Source organism: Propithecus coquereli, unplaced genomic scaffold (genome assembly GCF_000956105.1).
Source record: "Propithecus coquereli isolate 6110/MARCELLA unplaced genomic scaffold, Pcoq_1.0 Scaffold79, whole genome shotgun sequence".
In the NCBI taxonomy this organism is placed as follows: Eukaryota; Metazoa; Chordata; class Mammalia; order Primates; family Indriidae; genus Propithecus; species Propithecus coquereli.
Genome location: NW_012154062.1, coordinates 5474694 through 5485345, shown reverse-complemented (window position 1 = coordinate 5485345; position 10652 = coordinate 5474694). Strand labels below are relative to the sequence as shown.

General features: G+C 51.9%; 1 protein-coding gene across 1 annotated transcript; it reads left to right on the top strand.

Annotated features, from left to right (window-relative positions):
• Positions 1–788: 788 nt before the first annotated feature.
• Positions 789–4385, top strand: NKX2-6 (NK2 homeobox 6). Its single transcript, XM_012662974.1, has 2 exons — positions 789–1053; positions 3760–4385. Exons 1-2 carry the CDS (start codon positions 789–791, stop codon positions 4383–4385), a joined length of 891 nt encoding a protein of 296 aa, XP_012518428.1.
• The last annotated feature ends 6267 nt before the right edge of the window (positions 4386–10652 follow it).

Sequence of the window (10652 nt, the reverse complement as noted above, 5' to 3'; positions counted from 1 at the left end):
CCCCCAAATATAGCCCCGAGCCCATTCTTCGCTCCCAGAGCTGAGACTCTGCTCCTGGGAATTGGCGAATTTGGGCTCCGCAGACCTGGACTCTGCGCAAAGTGTGACATTTCCACCTCAATACAGGCCCTGGCGGGTCGAGATGCGCTTCCCCTCAGTTTTCCGGCCTCTGCGCGCACTAAGACCATCCTGCGAGTGCCCAGCTATACCTCGGTTTCTCCCCGCAACCCCTGCGCTGTAAGGAGTAGAAGAGCTAAGATCGGGCCGGATGGACGGGCTCGGATTGCACAGCAGGGACTCCACCCCCAGCCCTGCAAGTCTTCTGGTCCGGTTGGGGCGTGGGGTGGGAGAGGAACCCTGCGGACCCTGGTTTGACCTCAGAAGCTCCCACTTGTACCGTATTGACGCGGGTACGCGCCGCGCGCAGCACCATCTTGCCACGTTTTCTTTGCTTTTGAGAACCGTCAATACGAACCAAACCTCCCAGGAGGGTGGGAAGGGGAGGAGGTTGGGGATGGAGAGGGCGCGGGAAGAAAGCGTTTGGGGAAGAAGGTTCAGGGTTAGCACGTGGTTTCTGCGGGAACCAATGGGGCGCGGCAGTCTCGTCACCGGGCCCTGGTCCCCCGGCCCGCCCGGATGGCCCAGAGGAAGGCGTGGTTCGGGATGCTGGGTGTCTGTCCCAGAGCTTGGGTCTGTCTGCGGGGCCTGCGGCGACAAGCGGGGAAGTTCGGGGCGCAGCGCCCGGCGGGGACCGGGAACTCCTCGGCCCCGCCCCCTCCACCTTCGAGATGCTGCTGGGTCGGGTCACCTCCACCCCCTTCTCCGTCAAGGACATCCTGCGGCTGAAACGCGAGCAGAGCGGCCCCGCGGCTTCGCCACACCGTGGGGTGCGGAGGAGCCCGGAAAACTCTCCGTACCTGCGAATGGACTCGGAGCCGCGAGGGTCAGAGATTCACAACGCCGGTGGCCACGGAAGACAAGACCGATCGGAGCCACGCGGGGGTTCCTGTGAGGCGGTGGTGGAGATGGATGCGGAAAGGGTGGGGGAGCCACGTGAGTAAGCGCTCAGGTCTTGCCTTCTACCGGGGGATATCGAGGGGCGTGAGGGAAAACGCATCTCCCAGTGTCCGGGGGTCCCAGGTCCTCTCCCCATTTCCTTCATTTGAGGAGTCCAAAAGACAGGCCTCTGAGCCCCCACTCCCACCCCCTTCCGACAGCCGGTGTGCTTCCCGCGCCCCGAAGGAAAATGCGGTCCTGAATCTTAGGGTTCGCTCTGCCCGCCCCCGCCGCTCTCATTCCCACACAAGCGTCGCCCCGGTTCCCCGAACCTCCAGCTCCGTATCTCCACCACGGAAGTGTCTTCGCTGTGCTCCACCACCAACGCCCTTCCCGGCCATCTCCCAGTCTCTCCCTACTCTCAACCATCTAAGAGAGGAGCCACCAAAGCAGCGAGCCCTCCTCGGCCTGCGGTCCCTCGTGGCCGGGCCCTTCCCCAGGGCTGTCTGAGAGCCCTGGCCAGCTCCCGGTCCCTCCGCACGGGTTCCTCGTCTGCAACACGGGAGATGGGGACGGGGTGCTTTTGAGTCCCCAGAAGTGGAAGGCCCTGCGGGTGCTGGCGCCAGATTCTCGCGTCCGGGAGCGTGTTAAAGGCAGCCCGGGTTGTCGCTGCCCTGGGAGGCGGCTCCGGCCGCGCCCTGGCGCCTGGTCTCCAAAGCCCCAGCACCTGCGTCCAGCCCCCAGGACGGGAAGGGGCTGGCGGGGAGTTGTGCTGCGTCTGCTCCGCGAACCTAGGGAGGCTTCGGCAAGAAAGGCTGGATATTCTGAGGAATGAAAAAGCCACCTTCCTCTCGCCAAAGCTCCGCACCTGGTGGGCATTCCTAGGGCAAGGCAGGCCTCCTCTGCCAAGCTGCGCCACGGTACCTCCGTGCCAGGTGCAAACTAACCAAATAAAATAGAGGCCAGATCGGAGTTATTCGCTCACTTGCAGGCTGGTTATTCACTAACTCCAGAAGCCTGGAGAGCACGAACTTTGCTGTGTTCAAAAGAAGTTGGTGGGTTTTCTGTAGCCGACTCTAAACACTAAAGTCCCTCATGGCTGCTCGGCCAACTCGGCAAACATTTTGGATTTGCTGACAAAGGGTCCGGCTCCTTGGACCACCACTGCAGCCTCTCAGCCTAAGGCTGGCGCAGCACTTCCCTCCGCTGCTGGAAACGAAGCCCCGGGGGCGGTGTCTCTTCCACCGCTTCTGGAAGCCGAAGAGGGACAGAGCCCGGCTCCAGGAACTGAGCCCAGGGCCTCAGTGGCACTCTGCTGGGGGAAGGGACCTTCTTGGTGGGCTTCAAGCACTTCATTGGTCCCCAGCCGACATACCTTGCCTTCAAGGACGCTGGGCTGAGGATCTCCGATTGTGACCTGGAGGGCATAGGGTGCTGGCACGCGTGCGGGGTGCTGTGCAGTCCTTCGCCCCTCGTGGTCAGCGACTTTCAAACATGGTCCTGCTTGAGCCACCCGGTCGCGGAAGGTGGGTTATCTTTTGACGGTGCTAAGAAAACAAGCCCTAGTGAGTATTTTTCCTCTTTTGGAGGGGAGATGGCCTTAGTTTCTCTGAGCGTAGGCATGTTTGAAGGAAGTTTTTCTTTCCTCAAATTTTAAATACCAAGCAGCTGCACCCCCTCGGAGACTGTGCCAGCATCGCTGGGGATTAGAAGTCGGGTTCCAGTGCGCACCCACTCTAATTAGGAGTGTCCTGCCCCACCTCGGTGGCAGCCCCTCCACGCTCCTGGTTTTCTCCTGGGGCGAGTTTCCCTAAAAGTTCAGCGTTTCCTCTCTACCCACCCTTGGGGTAAAACAGAGCTTAAGCTGGGACTCTAGAGAGCTGAGAAGGGAAGAAAATGCTACATGTTGGCATCTGCAGTCGGGAGTCGCCTGGGGGAAAGAGGACTTCAGGGTGAAGCCAGCACCCTCGGCCTGCCAGAAAGACCCCCAAGGATGGGGAAAGTGATTTTTAAAAAGCCAGTACGGACGTCAACTTCATACATCTCTCGGTTTCCAAGCCAAGAGTCAGGAGGCAGGAAATATTTTGTTTTTATCAAATTTTGTTAATTCGGATTACAAAGCTGGGACGCTGGTGCTGGCGGAGTATTGATGGCGGCAAAGACAAGGGTGTGTGCAAAAGTTGAGTGAAGGTAGGAGACACTCAAGATTCCCCCTCCTGGACTTGGAGACCAGTTCCATGAGATGCCCTTGGGGCTGTCACGGATCAGGAGGCAAAGAGAAGCCTTCGGAGAGCATGTCACTGAGTTCCAGCTTTCTTGAGACCCCAGCTTCTCTTCTTCCTCTTTCTCCTCCTCCTCTTCCCCCCTTTACTTCCAAGGATGGCCCAAAGTCCACCCCAATCGGCTAGGCCTACACACTCACACCTGATGCTCACGGCAAACTTTCCCCCAAACTGAACCACCATACACACGCACTCTAAGAAGAAAATGGAGCTGCCTTAGACTCTTGATCAAGAGTCTACTTTTGGGGAAAATGACGTGTACAGAGTGTCAGAATTTATTTATGTTCAGCAGGTACAAAAGCAATGAGCTTGGAGAAAAGAAACACTCAGACAGGCTTGGAGGGAGCTGAGGGGTAGCAGGCGGGAGAAGGGGGTGCGGAGTGAAGGCTGCCAGGGAGAGGCTGGTTCTTGCAAACAATGTAAGCATCGCTGAGGTGAGCCTTAGGCTGGGCGCTGATGGTGTCCCTTCCTGTGCTTCTAGAGCTTGGCCTGAGCGCGGCCTCGCCCCTCGGCGGCAGGACCAGGGTGCCGGAGCGCGGTGTTGGCGACAGCGGCGACGGCGTGCGCGGTGGCGGCCCGGAGCAGCCCAAGGCGCGGCAGCGGCGGAAGCCGCGCGTGCTCTTCTCGCAGGCGCAGGTGCTGGCCCTGGAGCGGCGCTTCAAGCAGCAGCGGTACCTGTCGGCACCCGAGCGCGAGCACCTGGCCAGCGCGCTGCAGCTCACGTCCACGCAGGTCAAGATCTGGTTCCAGAACCGGCGCTACAAGTGCAAGAGGCAGCGCCAGGACAAGTCGCTGGAACTGGCCGGCCACCCTCTAGCGCCGCGCCGGGTGGCGGTGCCCGTGCTGGTGCGCGACGGCAAGCCCTGCCTGGGCCCCAGCGCGTCCGCCTTCCCCGGCCCCTACAGCGCCCCCGCATCGCCCTATTCCTGCTGCGGCGGCTACACCGGTGCCCCCTACGGCGCAGGCTACGGCGGCGGCTACGCCAGCGCGCCCTCGGGCCCCGCGGCACCCACACCACTGGCCAGTGCGGGCCTTGGCCCCGGCGGCCCCAACGCCACCCCACAGGGCCACCTGGCCGCCACGCTGCAGGGCGTCAGGGCCTGGTGAGGCACCTCGGCTCTGCTACGCCCGCCGGGGCCAGGTGCTCGGTCCCTCCCCTCTGCCTGCGGGTCGCTGCCAGGATGAGGGGCTGCGCGGTGGAGGGAAGCGGCGACCCGACTGCACTTCTCCCGGAGCCATCTCTGGGACTGCGAACTGCAGCATCCAGCTGAAGGCCCTGGGGACGTGCTTCCCCCAGGAGATGTAACAGGGGACGTCTGCCAGCCGCCCACGCAGCGGCACAGGGAGGAAAGAAAACCAAGGGCGGCTGCTGGCAGTTGTGGATGTCGCAGCAGTACTGAGGCAGGTGGCTTTTGGGGCCTCAACCCCAGGGACCCAAGAGGCTCTTCAATTTGTATGCAGCAGCCCCGTGGCACTAGGGGGTGAATGGAAGGTCTACGGGGCCTCCATCCTCCGAGTAAAGGCAACTGCTGGGGTTTGAAGAAAGAGGAGAGTAGAAGAGGGCGGGAACGGAACCAAGAGCCGGGAAGAGAAGAGAGGACCGCGAGGTTCACGAAGAGGGACTATTGCCTCCAGTCCCCTCCTATGGGGTCTCAGCATCTCTCCAACCCCCGCGTTCCCGGGGACTCTACAATCTGGAGATGCTCTTTCCTGGGCACGACGGCTCTCCAGGACTTAGCCTCGACATTCCGGTTCTCCGCTCACTGTCACTGCATCGTCTCTCCTATGTACAGCACCCCATCTCGAATAAATACGCTAAATGAGTTTCTGTGTGTGTGTGTGTGTGTGTGCGTGTGTGGTGTGTGTAAGCTGTTATTCTCTCGGTTACGCTAAACAACTTGGAATTCAAACAAAAATGAAGCCCAGAAGTTCTAAGGAGACAAAACTCATTCAACGCTGGAGGCAGGTTTCCTAACTTTTTTTCTCCCACCCTCCTCTTCCTCTTTCTAGGTTTTCTTTCTATCATCAGCTTCTAAAGTCCACATCAAGGAAGGAGGGCCCTAGGTGGCCATAAGTCCTAAAAAGATGGGTAAGTAAAATTTAGGCTTCCTAAAATTATGAAATTTGACATCTCCACCCCCAATACGTCTGAGGTCATGTAAATTGAAGAGTGAAAACAAACTCATTTTATTAATAAAGACATTGGATCAAACAAAATTTGTCTTTGGCAGGACAAATTTAGCAGGAAATTTAGTAGGAAAATCTGTCTTTTTTCCTCTTGGATTACATTTTTTAGACAATGAAAACTTTGGTTCTTCGCCCCACCCCCACATATCAAAGGTTAAATTCTCTTATTTAATAAATTCTCATATTTAATTAAAATGTACTCCTGAATTTTCTCATTTCTGAATATGTCCTGGTTGTTTTTGTTAGCGCGAGAAACAGAGACTGCTTGAGTCTATGTAAACTATACCTGACTGTTGATAGCTTACATGCCTTAAAGTTTAAACTTAAAAAAAAAAGTTATTGTTCATTTTTTTCTTACTATTTCTTTACATTTCCTTTCCTTTTGGTTTTCATTGCTTCTCCCTTTTATTTCTCAATTTTCACTGCTAATAAAAGTGTTTTTAGAAACAATTCACAGTGTCTTTCAATTATAGTTAGTGCTGTGTCTCTGGGAATAAAATGTGAGTATGTATACTTTAAATTTGGAAATCTCAGTAAGTATTCCTTGGTCAACAATATTAAGAAAAAAATAGAGATTATAGTTAAAATCTCCATCATGAGAGAATTGTTATACAGTATTACCATTCTTTGGTTTTGGAAGTTATTCCTTACAAGAGGAGAAGTTGGACACTGGTCTTAGATTCCTGGCAGGTAAGTTTCAGTCCAATGTTGCCACTGCGTTATGAACTGTCTAGCCCTTAGTTCTTAAATGAGTTGTATTCAATTTTTCTAATATCAGATTCTAAAATACTATGTGTTAATTTAAAAAAAAATCTTTTGGGTAAGATCCCTACCCCAGAAATGTAGGCCATTGTAGAATGGATGGGCAAAGTCGTTGGCATGAAGTAGGAAATTAATAAATGTTCTTTCCTTCACCCTCTCACCTCCCTCTAACATAGAAAAGTAAGGGAAGAAGTTGCCAGACCTGTGATATTCTGAATAGGCCTTGCCTCCCAGGTGAGGGAGAGTGACTCCCATGCCCCCTCCACACCTTTGTGACCACAGGGAGATGCACAGGAAGATCAGTGACAGTTGTGGCTCCAAGTGACTCCAAGTGACTAGGGAAGAAAGAGGCTCAATCACCAGTAACTCAGTCATCACTGAACGTTCCTGGAAGGGACACAAGAGAAAATAAGATCTGACTGCTGCCCTTAAGGAATTTATTATCTAATTGGGATAGCAATCACCAACGTGAGAAAGGTACCTAAAAATATAAGGTGGTATATGCTGCATGTCAAATAGGACAGGCATTAAGCTCTCTCTATAGAGAGAAAGAAAATCCGGTGTGTGCTGGGTGCTTAGAAAAGGCTGCATAGAGTAGTGGGGGTTAAGCCTGGTGATTAGCGTGGGAATGACACTTTACTGGGAGAGGCTCCAGGAAAGCTCTTGGATTTGCAATGGAGAAAAGTAAATGCGTACATGCCAAAAACAGAGCCGTATTTTATAGTAGTGTGAGATTCAATTCAAGCTAGCTTCTGGGAATTTGCAAACTGCACTGGGTGGACCGAAAGGGTGTGGGAGGTAGGAAGGAGTGCGGCTCACACGCACACCCAAGATCCCCTAGATGTTCCATTTGCCTGCCACACTGTTTGTCATGCTGCCCACATCGCTGTGGTATCCATATTGGGCTGGCCTTAAATATCTGTATAACAGAAACTTTGTCCATGTGCCATCCATGTGGCATTTTCTGCAGAGCACAGCGAGGACATTTGAGATTCACATGACACCAAAGATTTCTTTCCTAAAGGAAAGGAGAGTGAAGGAAAATTCTCCTCCCCCATCTCCCCACTCTCAGCCTGTCAAGATCAATTTAGAACAAATCCCTGTCCCAGCTCATCAAGCCCACCCCCAGCTGCCTGTCTTCCATCTGTGTAATCTTGCCTTTGCACTGAAAGCTGCCCCCTTTTGTGTGTCGCTTCCCGACAAGGGCTTATCCTCGGCAGGGCTTTTACCAGGGAGCCGCTCTGTAAGCAATCAGCCTCTTATCTGCATCGTTGGGTCCCATCACTCCAGTCACCTCTTAATGTTCACAAGTTCCCCAAATGGGAAGTAATTGACCTCTAAACAAAACAAAAAAGCTCTCAGAGAGATAGCAGAGGTTCCTTTCCTGGCTGTCCCAGGGCTAAGGGTCTCACCTAGGCCAGGTGGAGAAGTCAATAAAATTGCAGACTTCCTGACTCCCTGTCCTTCCTCTCCCAGCCCAGCCCTGCTCCAAGCCAGCCCCAGCCCGATACCATCTGCCAATCAAATAGAGCACGAATCTAATTCCAGATCACAGACTTGCCAGAGATTTCTGGTGTTATCATTATTATGATTACCATAATCATCATTATCATTTTCCAGGGGGGCATATTTAAATCTTTTAAAATTCCATTTGAAAAGTGTTTAAAATCATCAGTGTTTATATCAGCTTTTTATTATTATATCAGTTCACCAACTGGTCCTTTTTCTTTTTCACAAAACAAGGGAACTCCCAGGCTTAAAAGCTATGCCCCTCCCTTCCCTTCCCCTAAGGAAGAGGACTTGCCAGAGACATGGAGGTGGTGGAGGATCCCTGAGTTAGGAATTGTCTTGTTCTAGTCCCAGTTTGACTAAGAGCATGCTCTGTGACCTTGAGTAAGGCTCCTAACCTCTCTGGGCATCAGTCTCTGCATCTATAAAATCGAGAAGATCTATCTCTGAGGCTATTACTCTAATTTGGGGTATCTCCCTGTTGATATGAGATGCCTTTAATTTTTAAAATTATGAGACAGATCATATATACAGAATACTACATAAAACATATATGTACAATTTAAAGGATTCCTGTAAATTGAACAAAGATGGGACTCCCACTCAAAGTAAGAAACTTGGGGTGTCAAGCCCCCAGCAGCCATTCTTCCCATGCCCCTCCCAGAACGCAAACCCATTTCCCCAGTCTTCACCCAGAGGAGGTACCATCTATTCTGACTTCTGTGATAATATTTTGCAAGCTTCTTTTAATGGATTTACCTATGTGGATGCATCTCTTCACAATTTGGTTTAATTCTGCCAGACTTTGAACGTTCTGTAAGTGGAATCACACTGTATGTATTATTTTGTGACTTGCTTCTTTTATTCAACGTAATGTTTCTGAGATGTGTCCATGCTGTCGTGTGTGGCTTTAGTTTGCTCGTTTTCATTGTTATATTGATGCCAGACCAGGTGAGGGGCGGAAGGGAGAGATACAAGTGCATCTTCCGATGCCTGTGGGCAAACAGAATATTTGAAGGCTCTGGCTCCTGCATTCCCCTTGCCCATTTTTGTCTGTGGTTTCCTCTGCACTTTGAACCCCCGGGGACACCGATTCAGGCTTTCAAATGGCCAACTCTTGAGAGTGGGGACATTCAGCCCCTGAGTCATTTCCCCTCCTCAGTTCCACCTCCCCCTCCCCGTAGCAGGGGGAGAGAGAGCTTGTGGGAAGTCTCTCTGCCTTCCTTGCTGACTCTCCAATTAAACTCATCCAGCAACCTCCCCCCTTCAACCCAAAAGAAAGATGTGGTCTTAGTGACATAGTCCAGATTCCACAGTAAGAAAAGCAAAGATATGCCCAGCAGCCATGAGCCCAACCACAAACCTCAGAGCACTTTCTAACTCAGTCCCCACGGGGCTGTCCTCATAAGCTGGTCTCAGTCAAACCCGCCTCCTCCCCATTTGTGCCTCAATGGCTCCTGCCTCCTCCTGTCACCAGCCCTGTTTAATTGCCTGAAACCCTAGGGCCCAGGATTGGAATCCTAAGTGAGGAATTCCATGGTCCACAGGGGAACCTTTCCCTTCATGGCTCCTGTCTCCAGTCCATCCCGAGCCCCCTGGTGCCTCGCCTGGACATGCCCTGGGGAAGCCTGTCTTGATGCCCAGATTGGGTAAGAATCCCCTGGCATGTGCTCCTGGAGTACCTTGGATGTCCCCACCATAATGCAGTGACTCTCCCTGTCTGTTGTCCTTTCTAAACAATCAGCCTCCTGTCTATCCTGTATATTTCCAATGTACCTTGTGCCTGTCATAGAGTAGGGGACACATACCATCTCTTTATTTATCCAATGATCAAACAAGTGAGTGGTTGCTATTCGGTTTCCTGGCATGACCCACACAGTCTGCATTAAAGACCCAGGCTCTGAGCTGGCTCCTCAGTAGTCAGATCCTCTGGAAGAAATCCCTTCTCTGTGTGGATAGGATCTAGCTCCTGGCTGGGGTTGTCTAAGTCCTGATAACAGGGACCCTAAGGCTCTCTGTCAGCCAGGGGTTATGGCTACGGAGAAAAAGGAAGTTCATTCTTTGATTCCTCCAGCCATTCTCCTGTAGACTTAACTTAAATTGGCAAGTATTAAGGAATATTAGGCTGAGCATTATGATGGGATATAAGACCAGTATCATTAAAAGTATTTATGAGAGATCTACTACTAAGGGTAAAGCACTCTTCTATGCACTGGGAAAAGGAAGAGAAACGCGTGGATGCACGAAATAGAGTTCCTGTTCTCAGGAAGATTATAAACTAGCAGGTGAGACAGCCTCTACAGCCAATTATACTAGGAAAAACTAGAAAAGGTGCATTATATGATAAATATATCACATGGGGGAACAGAGAACAATTTATTCTGAATACCTACATTTTGATTCCTATCCAGAAGATGCTTAGAATGGGAGACCTGTGGCAGAAACATCTAGCTATCATCCAATATCCATTTCTCCCTTTCACTTAGTGATTGAATCCTAGAGCTTTAGTCAAGCACACGGTCTCCCAGCTAAAGGTTATATTTCCCAGACTCCGCTGCAGCTGGGGTGGCCAAGCAATGGCAGAATCACCACCACTGAAGGTAGAGGAAGAAGTTGAGCCTCCAAAGTCCATTTGCTTTTCATTATATTCTGTTGCCTTTTCCTAATCATTACAGCTGCTGCTCCTTACTGTTACTTAACTGCCTAAACATGCAGCTCTATCTGCTAATGATTCAGCACCCAGCATCTGCTTTCAGGAAGTCTGGCCCAAAAAGCACCTTCAGATGGTTAAGATCTAAGAGACACCCATGGGCTCTGATCTCCACCCAGGGACATCCACATTCAAAATCAGTCCTGTAAACTCATGACATAGAAGTATCACATATAAGGCCGAGAACATTAGTGCTGGAGATAATA

Coding starts and splice junctions, on each gene's coding strand:
- NKX2-6 (XM_012662974.1), top strand. CDS start 789: ATGCTGCTGGGTCGGGTCACCTCCACCCCCTTCTCCGTCAAGGACATC. Junction 1,054..3,759: donor GGAAAGGGTGGGGGAGCCAC/GTGAGTAAGCGC, acceptor CTGTGCTTCTAG/AGCTTGGCCTGAGCGCGGCC.